The 24,537-nt window shown below is 39.4% G+C and overlaps 3 protein-coding genes across 3 annotated transcripts; 1 reads left to right on the top strand and 2 right to left on the bottom strand.

Annotated features, from left to right (window-relative positions):
• Nucleotides 1-348: 348 nt before the first annotated feature.
• On the bottom strand, nt 349-5,492 carry LOC140951701 (large ribosomal subunit protein P2-like). Its single transcript, XM_073401013.1, has 3 exons — nt 5,357-5,492; nt 3,143-3,301; nt 349-572 (listed from the first exon to the last, which is right to left on the bottom strand). The coding sequence occupies exons 2-3, from the start codon at nt 3,299-3,301 to the stop codon at nt 381-383; spliced, it is 351 nt and encodes a 116-aa protein (XP_073257114.1). The 5' UTR covers nt 5,357-5,492; the 3' UTR covers nt 349-380.
• On the top strand, nt 5,474-9,792 carry LOC140951699 (mediator of RNA polymerase II transcription subunit 21-like). The gene is made up of 6 exons (XM_073401012.1): nt 5,474-5,584; nt 6,778-6,859; nt 7,157-7,192; nt 7,410-7,510; nt 8,120-8,195; nt 9,128-9,792. The coding sequence occupies exons 1-6, from the start codon at nt 5,543-5,545 to the stop codon at nt 9,193-9,195; spliced, it is 405 nt and encodes a 134-aa protein (XP_073257113.1). The 5' UTR covers nt 5,474-5,542; the 3' UTR covers nt 9,196-9,792.
• A 3,434-nt stretch (nt 9,793-13,226) lies between these two features.
• On the bottom strand, nt 13,227-20,592 carry LOC140952017 (somatomedin-B and thrombospondin type-1 domain-containing protein-like). Its single transcript, XM_073401415.1, has 4 exons — nt 20,212-20,592; nt 16,399-16,578; nt 15,786-15,891; nt 13,227-15,104 (listed from the first exon to the last, which is right to left on the bottom strand). Exons 1-4 carry the CDS (start codon nt 20,474-20,476, stop codon nt 14,825-14,827), a joined length of 831 nt encoding a protein of 276 aa, XP_073257516.1. The 5' UTR covers nt 20,477-20,592; the 3' UTR covers nt 13,227-14,824.
• Nucleotides 20,593-24,537: the final 3,945 nt, after the last annotated feature.

Below are 24,537 nucleotides of genomic sequence, written 5' to 3'. Positions count from 1 at the left end.
AACTCCCGATAATTAACGGGCCTGTAGAGCTGTTGTTGTTTACATGCAAGCTGAAAGTTTCAATAGTTGCACTTAACATGATAAAACTATCAGTCAATGAAACAAAATGGGGTAGTTTGCTAGCCAGGACCTGCACTCTTATTCTTTTTATTTCAACTTGGATATTTGATTTCGGTCCCTAAAAGTTATCGGGACTTTAGAGACATGTGCCCGTGGGATAATACAAATTTGTAAGGTGTTTTAGAGGGCTTATAAATGAGGAGGCTTACGGTTGGGGGTGAAGGAGGGGGCTATCACACATGGTGTGACCACTTACTGAATGGACATGGTTATTAGCAATCAACAAGATTTGAGTATACAACAGTTTTATTTTCAGCTTTTTAGTCAAACAAGCCAAATCCCATGTCATCATCTGACTCCTCCTCCTCTTCCTCCTTCTTTTCCTCTTTCTTCTCTTCTTCCTTCGTATCGGCAGCGGCAGCAGGGGCGCCACCACCTCCAGCTGCTGCACCGGCCATGGCAGCACCACCAGTGGGAACAGATGCTAGCTTGGTCTTACCCTCAGCAATGACCTAAAAAAACAACAACAACAACAATAGTCAAGAGCAGTAAACTAATGAATTGTGGATCTCAGAGTGCTCATTTGGGTTGTTTTCACAAACTACAAACTAACAACCAAAAAGGTTTTAATATTACACAGGGGAATCAAAATATTTTGAAGTAGGCGGCTGACTCTGGAAAGCCGCTGTTACAATCAAGGAGCAGCAAGGCCCATGAAGCTAGGTGAATCTGTACAATCAAGTAGCGGGTGGAACACCAGCGGTCGCCAGCTTGTTTTGAAAGAACTGATTAAAGCATAATTTTTACATTTTAATAGGCCAAAACAAAAAATAAATGAGAATAGGACTTCAGAGAAGAACCAAAAATGTGACTGTGAAGTCATTTGTAAGTTGTTTCATTTGCTTGGTATTCATATCAAGCAAACATTAACTCTCTCTTTACAATAAGCACAGATGCAGGGTTGTCAAAAGTAGCCGCCTTTTTGGTTAGTATTGGCCGGCTACTCTGCTTGGCATTTCTTTACAAACGGAGTTTCTTACAGCTGATTTCATTGCTATGTATACACCCGGATTTTCAGACATGATTCGCCGGTCATGATTCAACCTGTCATGATTCGACACTAATCAAGTGACCTATCACTTCGCAGTACGTAAACGGTTGAAAAAATAATTGAGAGTTCTGCCGTGCGATCCGAAACAGTGAGGGAAAAATCTGGCTGGCAAGGAAAGCTTAGCACATAAGGACGTAAAGTGTAACGAAGCTAGAATCCCGACAAATGCGTTTTACCTGAAGAGGAAAGCTGTGTTGCCTGGAAAGCGGCGACATGATGCAGAAATTATGATAACATGTGATACCTGGCATTCGATTGCCGAGTTCGAATGTATTTCTGTAGGCGATTTCATAATGGACGAAATATTATCAATATGGCAAAAAGCGAAATAGTCCAATGGTTTATCGTTTAGTCAGTTCTTCCATATGACAAGGTTTCGGTATTTTGCCGTTAGTGAATACCGCCCGCAATTCACATGTAACAGTGATGCAAATTTTGTTAACAGGGAGAAAATTTGTATTTCTTCAAGTTGGTACCTTTCCGTCCTTACTTAGCTTCTGCATGGTTAAAAAATAACACCAAAACCTGACGTTTTGCAGAAGAAATCAACAGATAAATTGATCAGTCTGCCGTTGTGAAAGAATTTGCTTGAGAGTTTGAAAGTTGTTTTGTCGACCATTGAAAAATATCACAATGTTCGGTCCTCCACCTATGACCCTAGTGAGTGCAAATAAAGAAAACCAGACATAAAAGAAAGCAACATTTGTTGTTATTGAAAAAGGGTAAAATATGATATTTCTTTAAAGATCAAGGAAGAAGTCCAAAAAAAGTTGAGAAAAGAGCCGAAAAACTTATTGATCGAGACATGCACACGCCCGATAACATGTATTGAGATTAGATTGCGTGACTTGTATGAGAGGCTGTTGTCTAAAAAGGGGAACAAATTATGGATCATGGTCCACTTTTTCTGAATTAATATAGAAACATTTGAGCTATCATTAAAGTAACTTTCAGATTCTGTGCTTTAATTCCTGTAGGATAATCAAGGTAAAATACTGTACTGCTTGGTAACCTCTCGGTCGAATCATGACCGTCGAATCATGTCTAAAAATCAGGGTGTACACCTTTTTCAATTAAGGTTGCTTCAGAGAAGAATGATGTATGATCCGTGTTTCACAGCCCGCGGTGCATTATTGTAGCAAGTCTAGTAATTTATGTGCCCGCAACGAGCCTAGAAACCTAGAAAGCAAACGTTGCTGACGCTTCTATGCTATGTCAGCAGAACGTTAAGACAATGTATTTCAAAAGACTGAATCCTTGGCTTTTTAATTTAAGACAGTGATTTGAGGTTAGGTTTTTCTCTGTGGTAATATGCAAATGCTGCAAATTTTCAACGAATTTGCTTGGCACCTTGCACGTGGGAATTTTGGATGGAAATTAAAAAAAGCAACTTCAAGGCGTTTGTTGAACAACAATAAATAACTTAACATTACGTGTTTATCTACTTTTGAGGCCTTTTTTTTTTTAAATCTGAATAAAACAAAAAAGAATAGCGTTGATTTGCTTTATTGAAATAACCAGCATTCTGGCCCATGCAAAGACGCATCTGAATCAGGCGGTAAAACCCTCTTCATATTAATGTTGTTAAAGAAGAGGCTTTAATTTTTTACTATGAGATTTTAAAAATGAATTTTTTCAGCTCGCTCATGCTTCAGAATTTTAGCAGCTATTTGAACGCCTTTTCACAAATGGTCTCCATTATTTCAATGAACGTGATCAAGACTAAACTGTCTAAACTTCCCGCTGCGATAGGGTTTACCATAGAGCACTGCAGGCTATGAAACATGGTTCACGGGAGCAACCTTAATTGAAATAGGTGTATACACAACACTGAAATCAGCTGTAAATATCCCTGGACTAGCGGCTTACAAAAAACAACTCAGCTGTCTACTTCAAAACTTTCTGTCAACCCTGCAGATGCAACAAGAAAAAAATTGTTTTTATTTACTATAAAACAATAAAACACCTTACCTCAGAGATATCTTTGCCACTCAGTTCCTTGATAACCACATCAAGACTTTCGGAGTCAACATCAATACCCACACTTTCAAGGATTGCCTTGATGTCTGAGGCAGATGGATCTTTGTTCCCACCAAGGGTGGCTAGAAGGTAAGCGGCCACGTAACGCATCTGCGAAATATTCTTTATTATTCCTTTATCACATAACAGAGCTAAACTTAGTGACACTTTTCACAGCCCAATCTATAATCATGACTAGTAGCCCACATTTCCTTGACTCTCACAAATTTCTATTATGACTCTACCCTTTTTTATACCACCATCCCTTAAAGATACTACAAAGATAACAGAAACGAGAACCCCTGCAAGGCACCTTTTTAAATTTACGTTAGGATTAACCACTAAAAACTCTTAGCACATAGGCTTGATTTTCATCAGGATGATGAGATCAATTAATACACCCATGAGTGACACTTGTATACCGGAGCTTCTTTCTCGCGTGCAAAAAGCGTCTTGGCACAAAGGTCAAAGATAAAAGCGGCAAAAATGCTAGAAAAAACCTCTGGTGCATAGGGCCTTGATTTACCATGATAGATGGACCATGACCATGTCTCTAATCTGTCAACGTACGCGAAGTGTGCTTGGATTGTTTGGATTTGATCTTTTTCACCTTCAAACTAACCACGTCCTGATCATGTGCCTACTTCGACTGAAATAAAATCATTGCCTTTGAAACATTCGACATCTCCAAGGAACCAATCAACAAAACATCCAGATTCTGGATGATTTGGTATAAGTGGGGTTATCATTGGCTCGACGCTATCAAAGGGATGGCGCTCTTGTCCTGAGGCTTTTTGTGCGGGTCACTGTTTAAGACTTAACTGAAACTGGAAACCATGCATGAAAAGGCTCTGGCACCCGGGGTACTTGTATAAGGCACCACATTTTTAAATCCAATGGTTTATAACTGATTTACACAAATATCTATACATATTACAACAGATAATTATTCTTATTGACCTTGAAACTCAAGCATGTGTGACAGCTTGAGCTAGTCATTTGTAAGCCCCAGGATTTCAATTCCCATGGAAAACAATGTTATTTTTCATTTCCGTGCCTAGAGACAATAGGAAACCATCCATAACAATTTTTTGGTTCCGTCAAAATTCATGGGAACCCACCTCTTAAATGTTTTCAATTTTTGGAAGTCATATACTTTTCTTCTAGGTCCTGGAAGCCATAAAACGTTCAATGCACTTTGGAAACAATTCGAGATGACAAACAATCGAAAGATGCAAGATGCTAATCAATGTTTTAGTTTCGTAAATATATATAGGCCAATTCATAACTAAAATCTGAGTGGAAAAATGGTGAATTTTAGAAAATTGATCCCTAAGGGTGAAAATGACACTGGCAAACTATTTTTCTGTTCAGTTATTTTAAGACCACGGTAATGACACGGGTACCAGAAACTATCATTGCCATGAAATCCTAGGACTTGCATGTGGGTTTAACAAGATAACCATCTTTGGAGCGACTACATAATACCCATTGTCGTCCGCAGAGCTGTGATCCTTTAGGCCAGCACCACGAGAGCTCTGGCCAGTTTCAGGTACACTGAATGTGCGAGCACAATAGCTGCCATTTTTTTAACCAGTTGTAAAGGTTATTGTTTTGAATTTCTGAGGTTGCACAGATTGCCAAAAGTTGTTGACTTCCTCTGTTAGAACCAGCAAGAGTTCTCAATCCCTGACACTGGCCTAAAGGATTGTAGCTCTAAGGACAAAAAAGCAGAACACCCAGCCACCTCATTTACGAGTGTTGGAACGCTTTGAAGAACAACTCAAAGTGCGATGGACCTGTTCTTATTTGAGTGAAATATAGATGGAGTGACCGTTTATTCTGCAGCTTATATTCAATAATTTTACAGGCTCAACTATTAGTAAAACAAAATGTGTTCACTGGGGTATCATTGACGATTTTTCCTTTACGCTCACACCCTGATCATTTTTCCGATGGAAAGAAAAATATAATTTCAATATCTTCCCTCCCATCTCAGCCTATTACTGGCCTAAAAAGTCTTAAAATTTTTAAGTTACAAAATGGCGGCCCACGTTAAGGCATGCGTTCACGACAAACTACGTTTGCAGTAGCTCTCCTTCACACTTCACCACTAATTTATGGTAAATTATTTTCTGACAACACTGTAGAAATTTTAATACTCACTTTTTAAGTCAAATCGACACGAAACGATGTGCACGCTGAAAGATTTATATCAGATATTTTCACAAGTTCGTCTTCTTTGGACAAACGAGCAGAGAAAGAAAGTCGGCACGTGTCTGCTTATATACTCCACTCAGGGGCGGACCAGAGTGACTTCAGGGCTGCTTGGTCACCAAGCGAGAAACAAACATGGCGGACAGAATCACTCAGTTACAAGATGCTCTAAATCAGGTGAATTATTGTTCTTTTTTTAACGCACATAACCTGAAGCGATTTCATAGTGCGTTCAATGAAATTCTCTTTAAGTAAGGAAGAAAAATGTTCAGATCGTAGGGTAAAATGCGACTTGATATTTCAGGATTAATAGATCAGCGCTAATCTATCAAGTAGCCTGCTGTGTGCCTGTGTCACTTGTAAACACGAAACTTCCAATAAAAAAAACTAGCGAATTGTACCCCTTATTGTATTGCCTTACAATATATCAATAATCTCGAAACTACAAGGTTATATAAAAGGACGGTTAAGATCAAGAATCTTAAGTGTTTTGAAGAAATCTATCTAGCCGTAAAAAACTATTTGCTCATTTGTAAAGGAGACCAAAATGACTACAAAACCGCGAACGAGAGTGCCTAGATACATACTAATCAAATCCTTCTTTCCAACTGCAATCGGCTTGAGCTATCTCCATGGTCCATCACACTCATTTTTAAGATTGAAACTACTGTAAGGTGAAATTGCATGACAAAAGCGCTTCGTTTTCTATAGATAACGGCCAAACATCAAGATTGACCATTTTTTAACGTACCGTATTTATTCGATTAACCGCCCTGGGCACTTATTAAATTTTTGGACCTTGAGAGTGGGCGCTTATTCGAGGCTGGGCGCTTATTAAATTTTCACCATTTTCAGCAAGTGAAGTATGTTTATTTTGCAACAAAATAATAAATGCTACTAACAAAACGCGAAGAAGTAACAAAGCAAGGTTTCTGTAAAATACTCTGAAGAAAACTCCGTCCTCAAGGAAGTCTCTTATTGGAACTTATCGACTTAATTGGGTGGGGTGGGGGTGATTGCTTATTTGAGTTTGATTGGGGGGAGGAGGGGGTGGGCGCTTATTCGAGGCTGGGCGCTTATTATCTTTTTCTGCCTTTAGGATGGGCGCTTATTCGAGGTGGGCGCTAATTCGAGGTTGGGCGCTTATTCAAATAAATACGGTATTTCTAACCATAAAAGCTTCATCCCACAGTATCTCTCCCATTGTTCCCATGTTTCCCCTGTTCCTCTTGTTCCCCTGTTCTTGTTCCCCCTTTTCTCCTGTTCCTCTTGCTCCCCTTGTTTTCCTGTTCCCCTGTGTGTGTTTTTTCATTAAGCCTTTGATTTTACTTTGAATTGAGTGCCTTAAACAAGTTCCTCTTGTATTGTAGCTTGCAGATCAGTTTTGTAACAGTGTTGGCATATTGCAACAAACAGCCCAGCCTGGAAGAAAGTTTACTGGCTTTGACCAATGTGAGTTTAGAACAGATATATGTACAGTAATATAGTGTAAAAGGATTTTACCAAATGAAGTACCGTTTTTCCTCAAATAATAGCCGTCCCTCTATTAATCGCCCATCTTGAATAATCGTCCCCCTTTGATGGAAATGTTTAAAATAATATAATTGCCTCCCTTGAATTATCGCCTTCCTTTGAATAATCACCCCCTTTTGATGCAAAAAAAGAAATAATCACCCGCAGCTATTATCAAGGAAATAGGTACATATTAAGTTTTTCAAGTAACTTGGTTTTTTTCTTCTTTTTTTATAGCATCAGGTGGAGATGGTGGAGATGTTACTCAAGAAGGTTTGCAAAATTTACTTCTTTGAACATTTCTTGAATTTATAAAAGCTTGCCACTGAGTTATTTGTATAGTTTAATAAATGCACTAGTTTAATGCTCCTGGTGCCAAAGAAGTTTTCTGAGAAAAGAACTGCTAGGTTTTGGTGAAACAGAGAGAGAGAGAGAGAGGTGACATAAATTATCTGTGAATTATAATGGAACTGTATAATTTTGTACTTAGGGCATGCTGCTTTGTTTGCCACTCTTATTGCAAGAACTGCTAAGGATATTGATTTCTTGATTGAATCTCTGCCAAGTGAGGAATGCTCGCCAGCTCTTCAGGTATCAGCAATGTCTGTTTTGTATGTTATGTAAAGGACAGCGGGTTATTAGATATGTTCCATTCGAGATAACAAATTTGACAACATTATTAATTAATTATTATAATTAATTATTATAATAATTATAATTTGTATTGAGGAACAAAATATGCTGTTAATGTAATCTACTGTATTCGGCATCATAGATAGGTGGAAAAAGGTAAAGAGTCCTTATTTTATGTTGATAGCTGGAAATAGTCAGTTGACTAACAAACCTGCGGCTGACGGTGCCCTCAGTTTACCCACCCCCCCCCCCCCCCCCCATGCCCCAGGTATTTAAAGCTACTTAAAACTACACCAAAAGGACAGAAGACTAAAGACACCTTGGAAACTAACTTGGGCCCTCCCACACAGAAGGCCACACACTAACTAATTGTGTTAATCCTTCTACCTTAGCTTTTATGAGTTGAACTGTACACATCTCTGTTATAACATGATATTAAACTATTCAATGCATCTCGTGATCAGATTTAAACATTTTTAGGTTACCCGGCCAAGAATTATTAGTGAATTATTATATCACAACTTTCAGCAATTTTTTAAAATGGTTTTTTGTTCATTGGCCACACAGGCAGCAAGCTTACACAAGTTGGAAAGTGAAAGTTCTGCTGCTGGTAGAAAACTAGAGGAAGCTGTAATGAGAGGAGGTAAATGAACTTCAATGATAAGAATATTTGTGGTCTCGTGGAGATCTATCTCCTTGTACTTTATAAAGCAAAGGTTGTGTCATATCCCTTCTGGCTTTAGCCTGAGAAAAAGCTGACATTTTGCGACACCAGCACTGGTTTCCCTGCGAAATGACATCTGAGAAACAAGCCCAAATATTCCATACTGATGATGCACCACTACCCAGATCTGGGTAGTGCATCTGATTGGTTGTGCCATGTGGGAATTTTGCTTCAACCAATCAGAAGCTCTACGCAGATGTTTGAAGTTACATGTCATCAGTATTGGATTTTTGCATTTGTTTCTCAGACGTCATTTTGCAGGGAAACCGGTGTGGGCAAATTGCAAAATGTCAGCTTTTTTCAGGCTTCTCTAGATTTTAACCAAAGGAAGTTGTGATGATGTGATTCATGTATAAAATCCTATGGTGTAACCATTCAAAATTAATCCTCTTCAGTAGTTTGTTCACTTGATACTATTTATTTGATATCTTCTTCTAAGTTTTGAAGTCTTTTAATGAATTCCTATAGTGTAGCCATTCAAATTGATCCTCTTCAGTACATGTAGTTTGTACACTTGGTACTATTTATTTAATATGTTTCTCCAAGTTTTGAGTCTGCGAATGAAATTTTGTGCTGTGACAATTCAATTGAAACCACTTAAGCAATACTTCTGTAGTATGTGGTTCTAGTTTTTAAGTCTTTGGATGTAATAATGTGGTGTGATCATTCAAATGAAAAAGAGAGGTGTGCGTGTAAGAAAATAATGCTGAACTAAAGTCACAATAAAGGACAAGATTACCTTTCTTTTTGTCGCCATTGGATGTCTGTCTGTTACTCATGTGTTCCTTGATTTTGGTGGGTTCATGCTGTAAGGATATGTTTTTGATTGATTCTCCTGTTTTTATCATCAGAAAAGCTACTGGAGTTGATTCAAAAGGCTCTGAGTGATATTGCAGAGTCAAAGCTTTCGACCACATGAGCTGTCCACACTTAGGAAATAGCTTCACAGAAAAGGGAGGTGAAAAGTTTTAAGCAACAGAATTTCAAGAAAGCATTCATAACCATACAAGATGAACTTACTGGTAGAGCGGGCTTTTGTCATCATATTGGAAGTGCTTAAAGAGTACATTCTCCAAGTCAAAAGAAGTTGGACATACCAGCAGCAAAACTGATCTGGCCTCAAAATAAAAACATTCAAAAACAGACAATCCACTGAAAAACCACTTTTTTGGAACATGCTGAGAAGAAATACTGCGCTTTTTGCAATAGGTTAGCGAGGTACCCAAAATTGACAGCCAGTGATAAGGTTTGTTGTCAAAGGCCAAAAAACAGGCCATAAAAAGGCCATAAAACAGGAAGAAGATGTTTGGCGCTTTTCTTTCGTTTGTTGTAGTATTTAAACACAACAACGCTGTCCTTTGTACATCCCCTATAACTACAGTTATCTTACTTAAATCAATGTACTTTACTTGTGGAAATTGAACACACCTGCAATATTGCATTATTGCTTATCATGATTGTTTATACGTAATATAGTACTTACATGTACATGTAATAATGACTGCCGCAGATCCTGGGAGAGAATAAAAATATTTATATATTAATCTTGTTAATTATTGACAAACCTCCGCACAACCATCTCTATTCAGGGGACACTTTCCTCGGTCCCGAGGGAGTTGCCTGAATAGAAGTTCCACTGTAATATCTTTTGAAATCACTTGTAATGATAATTAACTGTGCAACTGTAGTTTCTGGAAACAGAGAATGGCTCTGCAGTAGCCAGTTCCAGGCGTTCAGATTGTGGGGACAGAGCAAAGAGATGTGGGCAGAAAAAAAACGTGGGGGTGGGGTAGGGGTGAGAGAGAGGGAACGCATTCCCTCCTCTCTCCCCTCCCCCTCTTTTCCCCCTTATTTTTTTCTCGCTCTCTTCCTTCGCGCCGCACTCCACTATCCGAACGCCTGGAAAAGGCTACTGGTCCAGATAATTAGAGACTTCCGAGGATCGCGATCAACGTCTAGACAAACCCCATTTATAGTAGAAGTCTATCAATATCGGAGGTTTAAGAGGAATAATGGGGTGTTTACATTTATTGCTCCATCTTGAAAATGTTCAATACTGCACACCACCCCCCCCCCCCTCCCAAAAGAATGCATTATTCCATTATTCCGCCATAAAAGTTTTTTTTTTTTCAATTATTTCGACTGGAGAAGTTCCGTTACTCCTCGTAAGCCCCCGAATTAATACGAACATTGCTGAGCACTAAAATCCGCTTAAATTAACAAGGTGGTCGTTTGAACGATGCTATTTTGAAATTCGTTAAAGCAATATTCTTTGTTAAAAAACAATTAAATTGTAAAACTTAACAGTAATAATGGTACCTTGGCCGAAGATCTGTGGTCCTACGGCACACATCTCTAACAGTGGCGGATCCAGGGGAGGGGGTCGGGCCCCAATTATGTTTTGACCAAACTGATTTCATTAATTTTTGATATTTTTCAGTAATCGGCTGTGGCAACTCCCGGTTTCTCCAGTCTAGACAAAAATCTTCAACCAATTGATCAGTTTCCCGGATTTCAACGTAAACAAACTCATCTTGGCCGGGTTTGCTGGAGGAGAAAAGTCAAAGTCATCTGTTAAAATCGAAGATTTTATAGCGTAACAAGAAGTTTAAGCCCGGGGGGGACTCTCATATGAAACAAACGGGGGTGCTCGTCGGAAATTTTGAATTTACCCCTAAAGGAGACTATCGGGGCGCGGCTCAAGCTTTTTGTGACCCCTAAAGGAGACTAATCTGGGCGTGGCTTAATCAAATTTTGACCCCTAAAAGAGACCGCTTAAAAACACACAAATACGACATGCAATGAGTTTTAATAATATAAAGACATAATCATCGAATGCTTTTATCTAAAAGTAGTTTTTAAAAGCATTGTCATAAATCTCAAGTTCTTCGCGGAACCCTAAACGAGACCTTGGCGGCTTAAAATATTGGCGCTTTGCCCGGAACACCCTAAGCGAGACCAAAATCCAAAATTTACACCCCTAAGCGAGACGACGAGCATCCCCGTCTGTTTCATATGGGAGTCCCCCCCCCCCCCCCCCCCCCCTGGAGTTTAAGGCGATGTTCACACTATGCCGGATAGCTATGCGCTGGGACGTAAACCATACTGGATTGATAGGGCTTCTATTTACACATGTTCCGAACTGTCATTTCGGCGTGATTTCTATAACAGAGTAAAGCTGCGCCGCGATAATATCTAAAATGGAGAGTCACTTACCAAAGTGTGAACTTAAGTCCAGCCTGCGTAACGGTTTCTTGTTGCTCTCGCCCCAATCTCCTCGCTTTTTTACGGCCCCCATCTTGGCTTGTTTGCGCGCCCGACCAAAACCGCCAAGGCTTTGATCAGTCGATCGTAGCGTACCGCGCAATACATTCTTAGGGGCACTTTCACGATATGGCTTTGAATATGACAACAAGCAAGTTTCCTAATTATAGTAAACATGGCCTGCGTGGCAGGCATTCGAATCGGAAGGGGAAGGGAATTTGGGCGCGAGACTGCGCGCGAGGGAGAAGGTAAGAGGTTCCTTTCCCACCCCCTCGCGCGCCTTTTGCACCAGTCTCGAGCGCCCGGAATCCATTCCTCTTTCAAACGTCTGCCGCCAAGCAGGATATAGACAGCAAGACTTCTAAGTTACGTGAGCGCAATTTTCTTATCTCTCAGCATCTCTCCGGGGGAGCAATAAAGTCGTGCTTGTAAAACGAAGCCGTATATATTAGGAAGGAAGGGAGCAAAAGTTACCCCTATTTTTGCACATTTGCACTCACAAGGGTCAGGGTCAAACATCAAACATGCAGGGTGATCTGGTTCCAAAATGACTCGTGATGATGGGTTAAGGGGAAAGTAGCATCAAAAACGGAAGTTTAGTAGTCAATACCTGCACGCTTAAAAAATTAATGATTCAAAAAGTCACACCACTTCTTTTTTAAACGGACAATGGCTCTTGAAGCACCAAGAGATAGTTTGCAATTGCATAATTGAGTTATTGAAAGAAAGATACCAACAATTTTAATTTTTTTTTGCAAATCAACAAGTCATACGGACGAAAGTATCAATCAAATGACCCCAATTTTTTTAAGTGGCAATTTCTTTTCTTCCTTCATCCGATGGCAAAAATAACCGTCACCACTTCAGCGTATGCCTAAAGCTGTTCTTAAAGACTGAACTCTTATTTTTCATAATTGAAAACATATCTGCTTGTGTCTTTGATTACTTGTCGTTAAAGTCTCTAACGGAGTAGGCGTGATCAATCACCACTACGCCCCTTTTAAGCAAATACACCAAAATTAATCGACTGGAAGCTGAGAAGTTGCACGATTCTTTGAGGCAGTTATATGTTTTGAACAGATCCTTATCACGTAAAACTTTGTTGCTTTTAATAGTAAATGACAATTTCTTTGGTAACTTTCCAAGCCCGATAATTTTAAAAGGCGAATGGTTCCGTAAGTATTAGAAGGTGCTAGAACATTACACATGCCCCGCTAATTAGAGGTTGACTTTAACTAAATGATATCACAAGTTATTAGAAATCAGCACGGAACCGCGGATATGACGTTTTTAATACCTATTCAGCAAGAAAGGCAGTAATGATTTAGACAAATGTTACTAGAGTACCATTACCAGCCCCGGGGGGGGGGGGGGGTACTCCCTTATACAAGCTATATAGGTATGTGGTGGAAGGACTAAGCGACTGAAATTGATGTCGAAGACTTGCGAGGGGAGGAGAAAGTGCGATTATCAAGATAATTTCAGGTTCTACACGTTAAACAAAACCTGAGACCAGAGTCAGTACAAAATCCCCAGACCACTGCAATAGACTCTATTCTGAAAGTCTTAAAACACGTAAAGCTGATATAATGAAGCATCCCCAGGCCTGTCAGAATGATAAAACCTTTTGATTATATTTTAATAATTGATAAGTCAAAACTTTCAGGGCCGGGTGACACGACAGAGTGATTTTAAATTCTGAATTTAATATCTTCCATTTGCACGTAAAGCGCTCTATTTAAAGTTCCTACCCTAACACGGCACACTTTATTATTCCTAGTTTTCCTCTCTGCAGTCTCACTTCAGAAAGTTTTATATCTGGGATTTGGTCTTGCTCCAGAATGTTTGAGTCTACAGATGTTAAGGTTGTAGAAACGCTCTTAACTTAAATTCAGAAAACAATAATGTCCAATCAACGTACCACTAAAAACTACTGAACGTTCACAGTTTAATCAAAAAATAAAAGCATAGCTTAAATTATATATGATACTAGCAAAGCTGCAATAATTTGTAAATGTTCGTTTTACCTAACCCTTTCCATTATCCCTCCCATTTTTTCTTTACGTATACCTCTACTTACCAGAGAAGAAGCTATCATTAAATTACTCTGAACTGAATGTCATTGTCAACTCAAACCAATTAATGGAAGTGTGTGTCAAGAGAGAGTAAAGGAACATCTAATAGCACTTAGGTTAATCTTATCAATCTTAGAAACCTTTAAGATAAACTAATTAACAATTATTCCACGAGTGCGCGTTGGATATGAGATGGTCATAGCCAATGAGACACGTAGCGCCGAGTTGGTTATAATCATCTCATATCCAACAAGCGCGAGTGGAATAATTATTTTATTAAAAACGCCCAAAGAATATCGAGAATTCTTCCCTACTTTATTTGTAAAAATAACCGATTTTCAGCTTGTTTTCAATTTCGAGCAGACGCTACAGTTACCTTGGAGAGCCTGGTATAATGGCTGTTAGTAAAATCCAACTAGTGGTCTATTATCAATGCTGCGTTCTGATTGGTTGAGCTACTACTAGGCTATATGTTATAGCCCACTAGTAGCGAAAAGCGTGGGCTTTTTGGCAGCAAAAAAGGATCAAAGTCTAGCTTTAACTAGCTAAAAGTTTTTTATTCTCGATATTTTTGAAAAACTAGTTCAAATTGTACTAAAACAATTATTCCTCTCGCCCTCATGGGCCTCAGTCTGAGCCAAAAGCTCATGCGGCCTTCGGCCTCATAGGCTATTGACTTAGAGCCCCTTCGGGCTCGAGGAATAATTGTTGAATATTCCGTGATGGCTAAGCCAATCCGAGCTCTAGTATTGCGTTATCCAATGATTCAGTCTTTAAGAAAGTGAGATAGACTAAATTGTGTTAGTGCATATTGCAAAATGGGTTGTCACATTAATTAGTCTTTCCCATTTTTCATTTCCTCTTTAAGCATATGCAAAAAGTCTCGTATGAAGCTACTAAAATGTGATAAAAAGATAGCGACATATTATTTTGCACAAGCCGTGGAAGATGTAAGCTGAGAGTGAGTTATGCGAAAACAAGTTATTTTTTATCACTTATATGCTTAGCTACAAAAATGAAACTATACAATATTATTCGCTCAGATCAACTGAATATCGCTGAGTTATTTATGAGTAAATATAAGCAATAGATACGGAATTGTACCAAGACATATTCAATGAACCTGAGTCAAGTAACATCCTTTTAACGACGAGGAATGATTTAAACACAGCAAAAGAAATAAAAGCTAAATCGTTATTTTAACTGACTTTATACAAATATAAAGTTGTTAAATTCTTCGTTTTCACATTTACAGTTGGGGATCCTCGGTCCAAGTTTCATCCAACCACCGTAACAACTCCGCAGGTCCACCCCCTCCCAGAGAGTTATTTCGGCACTAATCCCTTCTCCCTTGCATTTGCCGTGTCTGTTCATAGTGTGATCCTGACATTCCACACAGATTGGCTTCTGTGGGTCGAGTTGGTCTGCCCAGGTATTCTTGCAATGAGGGTGTTTGAAGAATACCTTGTAGTTAACACAGTAGCTCGGTCTGTGGGAAAAAAAAACTTTGTCATATAACATTGTCTTATAACCTTAGAGATTCTGAAAACAAGCTTGCTCTTCCCTTGCCACGAACCAGTTACTATAGAAACAGCTTCTGCTACAGCGGAGCCGTTCTGACGAACAATTTGCCTACTGATGTAAGACAAGCAAAATCTTTGACTGGCTTTCGGAAACTGTTAACTTCTAGCTCGAACACGGCATTCATGGAAAACAGGCTTTAATTTTATAAATTAATTTTATTTATTTATTTATTTTAACATTCATCTTTGTAAATGCTATTACCGTTAATTCTATAGTTTGTAAACATTTTTAGGATATTGCATATTGTATATTTAGCTTGATTGTTTTTACCGTGTACAAATAAAAGTGATAATGATGAGGACGATGGCGATGACGTCATATTCAGCATCAAAGGGTCTAACAGTCCCCTCTCTCCTCTCCCTCCATGAGAGATAGACCACAACACCGGGGTCTAAATCTCCTACTCTTTTAGAACTGCATTGTGGGTTCTTTTTTGCGGACGGGGTTTGAACCCATCTCATCCCGCTCGGCAGACCAATATCTGAGAGCCTGCAGACCGGCGCTCCCATCGAAAATGAGCTCTAATTACATGCGTGCATGCAGAACGAGCACGCGAAAAACTACTACTGGTACGAGAGAATACTACCTTTTTGGTTTCTCTGTCTTAACTTGTTTCGATGCTGGTTTGATGCTTTTCCACTTTGAGATCCCCCGATCTTTCTCGTACTTGTGAGGCAGAATGCGCGCTAAACCTGAAAAAACCAAGAGGAAATGTATGGTTCTAAATGTGCATCTTTACACAAAATCCCGTCGTACGATCATGAAAATGCGAATGAAAGCTTCTCTCAACTGTGCTTCCACAAGGTACTGTTTATTGAGTCCGAGAATGAATCCCAGTGGTGTGAACTTTCACAAGGTACTATACATAAACTTTGTAGTTATAACATGTTAGTCTGTGTATGGTTCTTTTCCTAAACTTAAGGTTTCTCTACCAAGAATTCAAAGCTCTAGTCAAACGATCTTCTTTCTTGTTATTTCACCCTATAAATTAACGTGTCTTCATTTCTCACAAATTTATAACCTTTTTTTCATGTTTTCTAAAAGGCGCACAATTCTACATATTTGACATTTGAGGGGCTAATGTAGATTATTCGCGAATAAAAAACTACATCGTTGCGATTGTCGCAGTCTCCCGAGAGATTATAGTAACACTAGGCGAAAACGTCACGTGATCTGAAAGAAATCCCAGTGGTTCTTACCAGCCTCCCTTCCACAAATCTTGTTGAGGCATCCTTTCTTTTCTGTAAGTGGTGGACATTCCTTGCCTCCGTTCAATGGCACGAAAATGACGGTACGAGTTCTCTTACTAACACCTACACCGCATGTCGGCTCGCAGGGACCCCAATCTGACCATTTGCTTACCTCACAATCTCGCTTCCCTATGGAGACAAAGCATGCGTAGTTGAGCTCTCATGATTTGAACGCTACAAGTGACTTATATGGCATTGTGCCAGCCATTTTACAAAACAATTTTGCTTTACAAACGTAAGCAAATATGGCTGTAAATCATCTTTTGCGCAACGAAATTGAACAGTCTTAAAAATAGGGACTAAGGACTTAGGAGAAGACGTATTCTCTCTGTCAGTCAAGTGATAGTGGGAAGTTCATACATACTGTGACGTAGTTATGTTTCAACACAGTCAAAAGAGATTGAACCGGAATCAGCAAGTCCCTTAGAGAGCAGACTTGCCTTTTAGAAAGGTCAGACATCTTGTGTAAGAACTGTATTGCTGCCAAAAGCTCGAGAAATGCTCAGCCAACAAAACAATTGTATGTTTTTGGAAACAAAATAGTGTTTGAAGTGAAGCAGCTGTGAGAGCTTTGCTTTGCCATGATGGGTTACACAGATATAAATACACCAATTTGTCAGCCAATCAGAAGTGAAAACAAAACCAAGCGACTATTCTGGACCTTCTGCACCAGCTTTTTCCCGCGCTTGCGCCTGGGACCAGGTTCTGTTGGTTCATTGAAATGTAACTACGCCTGTTCTGATTGGTCAGATCGACTTAGGAACTGCATAAACCTTTTCTGATCACTACAACGGTTGACGCAATGTTATTTCAGTGGTTTTAACTGTTTTCGTTCGTTTTTACCAGGCGAGAGTGGACAAAGCGGCGTCCCAGAATCCCTCCTATACTCTGTCAATAACTTTTACGACACTGTCAGTTTGTTTTGTCGGTGGCTCGTGCTTTTGTTTATCATCTTTCCGATATGATATTAATGGTCGGTGTTATTGATGGGTCTTGATGACGTGAAAACAGATATCAGTCCCCGAGCACGTGGACCAGACGTAAACTCGGCAAGCTTGGGGTCACGCTTAGCCCTTTATGATGATAAGTTTGTTGCCCTCTTGTGTCATTTTCGTCTATCACTCTTGATTCTAAACACGACCCATTAGTTCCGGCCTAAAATGTGCGCAAGTTAGATCTTTTTTATTAATCGATGATAGAAAGCAAGGAAATAATAATTGAACTTTAACTCTGAACGCAGTAAAAAACACGAGGAACTATCAAGTAGTGCTGTAATCGGAGAAAATTTTTAACTCGTTTTAGATCAACTTCGCCGATCACAATTGGGTTTTTAGGGCCAATTAAGTCACAATCTAATCTAAACAGGGCCTTTAATTCTCCTATCGTAATTCAAAAAGTTGTCAAGGATTCCAGAAGCTTCTGTTGAAGTTGTTTGTCAACTTTGTGACCGAGTCTATCGTGTATGGCCAACAAGCCGCTTTTTAAGTATGTACGGCTTTTAGTATAATCGAGCTCTAAATATTAATTGTATTTTTTCTGATATCAAGCAGAAGAGAATAATTTTTTCCAAATTTCTACCTAAAAAAGTAACTATGTTTAAATCTGTTGGGTGTTTCTCATCAAGCAATCAAAAAAGATTTTTGAAACCTTTAGATACACTTCACCCTAATCCTTATGTAACCCGCCCGGGTCTTTTAACTGTTTCAATCGATGATTCGTGAGCTATGCCTACGCATTCCTTCGATGAAATAAGGACATTCTCCGAGCCGGCTATCAACAGGAGCAAGAATTTTAAGTTTTCCTGATTTAAGTTACAGTAAATGGCGTCATTATATACTCTTCGCTGTTGAGTGAGTGATGCAGTGTTTAATTCTCAGGATTGAAAAACACCATTCTCATCCGAACCCCTGCAGAAAGAAACTTAATATGGAGAGAGATTGGTACCGGTACTTTGTATCATCAGACGAAAGATTTGGGAAATCCTCTTTACAGAGTCATTACTAGAACTTCTATTTTAAAATCTATTTATACTTCTGGCCTAAATTCTCAGTTTGATAGATGAATAGCTACTATGATACAAATGAGAAAAATGTCAAATGGCCGTAACGTGGTTCCTCGGAATTTCAGAGGTTACTCACGTTCTCCAATAGAGACATCCTAAGAAGAACTGTGTTAAAAACTCACTCTCTACAGTCTCAGTAGTATTAAAGCTCTCCAAGTTCGAGGGAAATTTGTGTATTAAAGGATCTTTCCACATGCTAGTTATTTTTGACTGCCTCTTTTTCTCTCAGATCTTAAAGAGGATGAAACATTTTCTTTCTGGTAGGCAAAAGTCGACAAGACACTCTTTACGTTTCAATTTAATTCGGAATATATTAAGCGCTTTACTGCTAAATCCCCATCAAAAAAATGAACCAAGATGGCGTCGTATCTCCTTACCCAACTTTTAAACCAAATAAAACGAAAAAAGTTTAAAAAAAGACCAACGATAGCTCTCGTATATTCTTTTGGGCTACAAAGTACAAACGTGTCAAATGGCTTGAACTAAATTTGAACTAGTAAAAATGTTAAGTGACAAGGACGAATACCTTCCTATCAGCAACTTTATCATCTTCTCTTTCTATTTTTGGCATCATTTATCTGTCACGAAATTTCGTCAGGCTCGATTTACGATGTAAACAATCAACTTTAACAATTTTTATGTTACTGTACTCGTTAACAACTTATGATAAACCTATCTATCCCCTTGTCTTTTACCCCATACAGGACGTTATTAGGAACACGATTTGAAAAGTTTGGTGAATAATTGTTTGGACTAGCCATATACTTTGAAATCCGGCCCCAAGAGCTTTTTAAAATAATACATCTTTAAACCCGTTTTTTTTCTGCAAAATCTGCGAGAAGTACACTAAAAGGCTTATGTTTGCCGCTAAGATGAAAGAAATAAATACGGCAGATCAGTATTGCATAGCCGGAAAAAAGTGACCTCACCGACCAAGAAATAACAATGAATGCTCTGTGTACCCTTCAACTGGACACGACACGAGAAAACTGAGTGACACCATCAATTCATTTTCTTTCTATAAATTGAGCTCTTCTCTTATCTCACTTAGTAATCCCCTTTAAGAAAACTAAACCAGCCATTTTTTTTCTCTGTCGCGGCTCTTTTTTCCTGCCATTTTGGTGTTCGTTCTTTGCGGATAGCCGGTCTTCGCCCTCCGTTAAAAGGAAGTCGGGTTATGACAGTGTTGTAACAGAAAACACGTCCACGACAAGACACTTCTTTCTCGCGGCTTCAGAGAAGAGTGCGACCTCTTTGGCCGATTCGCTTGAGATCTAATTGTTTTTATTTCCGAAGGTAAAACAAACTTATCTTCAGTTGTCAAAGCCGCCAACGCTTTTTCACCCATTTCGGTGGGAAACAAAGAATCAATTAATGGACAATAAACTCAACGCGCTTATCGGCCTTTCTGCTAAAAAGGAAAAAATACAACTAATATACTATCACAAAAAGTATTAAGATTTTATCATTGAACAATGCTGGCTCGGATCGGGCGTTAAAAATATCAACAGACCCGTGATATCCAAACAGACTCACGAGGAGCCATCATTGTTTGCCCAAACCGCTTAATAGCTATAAACATTCAAAAATGGCGAAAAACTGGTGCAGTCTAAGGTAGAGCCTTCAACCCGTAAATAACGGCTATTGACTCTAAACGCCGGTACAAAGAAAGCACAAAACATTTCAATATTCTGACTTACGCTTTCCCCATCCACATGGCTCTTTTACGCTCTCGAAATCCGGACAGCAGTCCCCAGCGGCTTCACAGAATTCATCGCAAAAACACAGAGCGCTGTGAACAAAATTCTCCATGCCGCAACTGCTGTTTCGCCCCGCGCAACATCGCAAGGAACCGCCATGTTCTCTCTGATCACAGCAATGGACTGGCCCTCCTTCTTCTTTTTGAATGCAAACGCAGTTGGCTAAAGTAAACAGGGCAAAAGAGATCGCTATAATAAGCTTCATTGCCTCTGAATTTCGTATTGTTACCTCTTCGATACAATCCGGACGTCTGGGAAGAGACCTTTAGTGTTCGCCTTATTTACATCTAAAAATGCCTTAGACGGAGACAAGTCACGCCGGAAGTTTCAAGGCTGGCAGTGTTTCAAATGGCATGTCAAAATTTGATGTCTGCAACAAGATCCTTGATGTCCGATCCGAGGGTGGACTGCACGTGGAAACTCGGTGACAGATCTCTTATAGACTTTACGTTAACCAGGTCAATGAATGTAAAGATATTTCGTTGCTTTTGAACACAATTGTACAAAAGTTTCTGTTTTTTCACCAAACTACAAGCTGTTATTAAAAATCTGGGAGGGAAACGCAGGAATCTGGGCAATGTCCGCGCTGTGTGAAACCCTTTTGTAAAAGCCTTCAATAAACCTCTATTTTCCCCAAGCCGGGCATTAAGCTAGCCTATCCTAGTAATCACCAAACCACAAATCGACTTGCTGTCAATTTGCGCTGCACCTAAGAGACTGTGTCAAATATTTCCCTTGAAATAATAATTTTCGAAATGGCCTTGTTTCGGACTATTAAAAAGTACAGTGTAAGACTAAAATAGGCCGAGGAGAGAGGATTTTTATGAAAAAAGAAAAGGAAAAAGAACGCGTAGTAAATAATCGTAATGGGAAACCAAAATGTTAGAGAGTCAGGAACTGATGAGGCCGTCAGCCAGATCAGAGACCATAAAAAAGTAAACAATCTCTTTTCAACACACATCAAGTACAGAGATCAAGAAGGTAATTGAATTTTTGTGAAAGTCGGAAGTAAAACCTCTAACGGTTGTAACTCATCAAAGCATCGCCTTTTCAGACACATGTGTTCTCAGCAAAACTCTAAAATCTACAAAACGTTTCTACATACAGATGTGAATTTTAGTTATTGGATTATTCAGCTATAGTATTGTCATCACAGATGATCGCCTTTACGTCACTTTTCGGTTGTCGGACGAACGAACATGAACGAACCATTTTTCAATCCCGACCTTTGGGGCCAATGAAATACCCAACAAAAACCTTGCATTTGCATTAAGTGCCTCGAATTTTCTTTGGGTAGAAGTTTCTTTAGATTTATCATGATTTATCTCACACTTTTACCAGGACTTTAACTGAATGGCACAGAAATCAGTAAGGAGCAAAACATTTTACACGTCACAACCACCCCCCCCCCGGGGGGGGGGGTGTTTACTCCCTTACAAGAGCCCTAGCCTAATGGAGATGTGCCGCTGGATGGGGTCGCATTTTCACGACTGGATTGATCATAATGGGGTCGCAATTTCATTAGAGCTACTAGAATGGCAGAGAATGGGGTCACACATTTTCAGATTTTTGGGTAAGGCAGTCCTTCATATTTCCGGTTAGCACACGTACCAAAATATTTGTACTGTAGGTAGATGAAAAGCAAAGTGTTCTTCATTCAATCTAAAAAAATGGATCAATTCATAAAAATAGAAAGTGACGAAGTTGGGATCGCGAAAATTACATATTAGCCTATTATTGGCCACAGAACAGACTATAATGGGGAAGGGACTGTGAGAGGCCAGCGGCGCATACCCAGCAAAAATTAACCCAAGTACCCCCCCCCCCCCCCACGAAACAAAAACGTGCTCTAAAATTTGACCAGCAAAACCAACAACAAAAGTGGGTGGACAATTTCCGAAAGCGCAAACAGTGTGAAACGACCACACTTCATCCATTTTACTGATAACGCTTTAATTGTTTTGACCTTTTACACAAAAGAAACTGATAAACAAATTTGTATCGTACCGCGGAACAAAGCTGGCAAAAAGGACAATTTTAAGACTATTCAGTGCGCCCCCAGTGTCGTATACCTCTTCGCCTTCAAAACAAGTTATTACTTGAAGAACCGACAGCTCAATATTGAGCTAAACGGAAGAGAGTACAAGGAAAAGGATTATGTGCCCCCCCGGGGGGGGAACTCAATAAAAATTTTTAAACCGGGAGGCTCCGGCCCGAGGTCCAACCCCTTACCCTTTTAAAAACCATTTTTCACGAAAATGGTACCCCTTTCACATACCTTGCTTAGAACTTTGCATTCCTTTTAACTGCTGTAAATGCATTGTCATTTAAGCAGGAATCAATCACAAAAATAGAACGTTTTCCCGACTTTATACAGCTATAAAATTCATCTGTTCGGCCCTTATGGCCCTTTCGCAGACCCAAATAACAGATATCCCTACCCTTTCATATACTTCAACGAGTAAAATCCCTATCCCCTCATATACCTCGGGCTATTATAGGGAGTACCCCCCCCCGGTTTGTGCCTCGAGGTAGAAAGCCGTGTGGTAAAAAAAGAGAACAAGCCGCTTGGCTATGCGAAAAAGGCGACAAACTAATTTCATACTTGCCCATTCAAGGCAATCAGAAAACAAACACAAGACTGAAAAAAAGCGAAGAAGAGAAAAAAACTAGTAAAATATAACTAAAAATAAAATGCTAAATATAATTAAACCCCGAGACAAAAGGCCCTCTTGTTTATACACTACCCCGAATAGTTTAATCCTCTCTCGTTTAATTTAATCTCACTGTTTTTTTCAAAACAGGAAAAATAATAACAACTATAAGATATCAAAACTACTTTAGTTACGAACTATGATCACGGAAACTTTTCAAGTGGAATAAACCATTTCACTTCCAGAGTCAAAACCGGAGATATACAAGGTGTAAAATTTATGTAGAAGTGTTATCGCCGTTTCTGGTGTTTGAGTGTGCTATTACCCCTTCAAACCCTAACATCAGAATTCAAATTCTCATTTGTTATCCCTATACGTTTCCAATAGAAGTAGTGGAGAGAATTTGTTGAAGTATCAATTAGATTCATCTTGTGTGATCATGTCCTCAATTCTCATGACCACTCTGTGTTACAAAGCATTGATATTACAAGGAGAAATTTGATGCTGATCACTCTTAGGGCTTAAAGGGTTAGAGTGAACCTGGGGCGACCATTTCAATGAAACTTTGTCAGTAGTATTTTTCATATGGTACTGATTTGTATAACCCTTATCAGCAAAGGAAAGCTTGGTGTTATTTATGAAATTCCCTTTCACAAAAGCCGGAAATTTCTTAGCGTTAATCGTTTCACACCCAGAGTGCAGTGAATGATGAGTCTTGCAAAATGGGTCTAATTTTTGAGTTTGTGATGAATTTCTTTGTGACCATTCAAATAAAACCTCTTTGGTAGTTCTTAAGGAGGGAAAGATTTGTTTTTCAGCTTTACTCAAAATGAAACTTGGAAAGTTTGCTACAATTTTGGGAGTGAGGGGCAGATTAAGGTTGGTGATTTCAGTGAGGTCTCTTCACCATTGAGTGAAAGGTGCAAACCGGAACCGTGCACGTTGACCACTCTTGCAGCGAGGAAGACCGCCTTTTCATGTAAAACGACCCAAAAGAGGACATACTCCCATGACGGACCCTTTTAGAGAATTCATCTGAGTGGTCGTCAAGAAAGGAACAGTGGGGAATAAATAAAATTACTATCTAAGAATCTCCATGGGGAGGGGGTGGGGAGGTGTGTGGAAGGGTACCTTTTCACTCCCCATCCCCGTTCCTCTGAGACTTGTTTGCAGGGGAGAGGGGTTGAGCATTTTTTTTTCTTTTTCAAAACGAGATTTGTCCAAGAAATTCTGGCTAAAAATGCAAGGAAATAAGACCGCCTTTTTTTCACTGAGCTGAAGCTGAATTTGCGGCAGAGTATTGAACTGGGCACAGATCTCTGGAGCATAGTAGAACTGGTCACTTACGCTAGAGCTCCGATCCGTTTGACCAGCACCACAGATCATATATGAGATACCTTTCGGGTCGAACAGTGGAGCTGACAAAAAGGATTGTGGCCTCGGGGGAGAGAGTGATCATGATAGCATTAAATGAATTATTCTATTCTCGTCTCAGAGAATGTAGGATTTTGAGTTAATTATCTTACATAGGATTAACCATCGTCCCTTGAGAAAATCTTGAAAGGATGACTCTTTCCTTGCACGTTAAAATAATAAAAGATTTGGGACTTCT

This window comes from Porites lutea, chromosome 11, assembly GCF_958299795.1.
Source record: "Porites lutea chromosome 11, jaPorLute2.1, whole genome shotgun sequence".
In the NCBI taxonomy this organism is placed as follows: Eukaryota; Metazoa; Cnidaria; class Anthozoa; order Scleractinia; family Poritidae; genus Porites; species Porites lutea.
Note: the sequence above shows the minus strand (reverse complement) of the source record. Positions and strands in the feature narration are given on the sequence as shown.

Coding starts and splice junctions, on each gene's coding strand:
- LOC140951701 (XM_073401013.1), bottom strand. CDS start 3,301: ATGCGTTACGTGGCCGCTTACCTTCTAGCCACCCTTGGTGGGAACAAA. Junction 573..3,142: donor GTGGCAAAGATATCTCTGAG/GTAAGGTGTTTT, acceptor TTGTTTTTTTAG/GTCATTGCTGAGGGTAAGAC.
- LOC140951699 (XM_073401012.1), top strand. CDS start 5,543: ATGGCGGACAGAATCACTCAGTTACAAGATGCTCTAAATCAG. Junction 7,511..8,119: donor AATGCTCGCCAGCTCTTCAG/GTATCAGCAATG, acceptor TTGGCCACACAG/GCAGCAAGCTTACACAAGTT. Junction 8,196..9,127: donor GGAAGCTGTAATGAGAGGAG/GTAAATGAACTT, acceptor TTTTATCATCAG/AAAAGCTACTGGAGTTGATT.
- LOC140952017 (XM_073401415.1), bottom strand. CDS start 20,476: ATGAAGCTTATTATAGCGATCTCTTTTGCCCTGTTTACTTTAGCCAAC. Junction 15,892..16,398: donor GATTTGTGGAAGGGAGGCTG/GTAAGAACCACT, acceptor TGGTTTTTTCAG/GTTTAGCGCGCATTCTGCCT. Junction 15,105..15,785: donor AAGACAGAGAAACCAAAAAG/GTAGTATTCTCT, acceptor TTTTTCCCACAG/ACCGAGCTACTGTGTTAACT.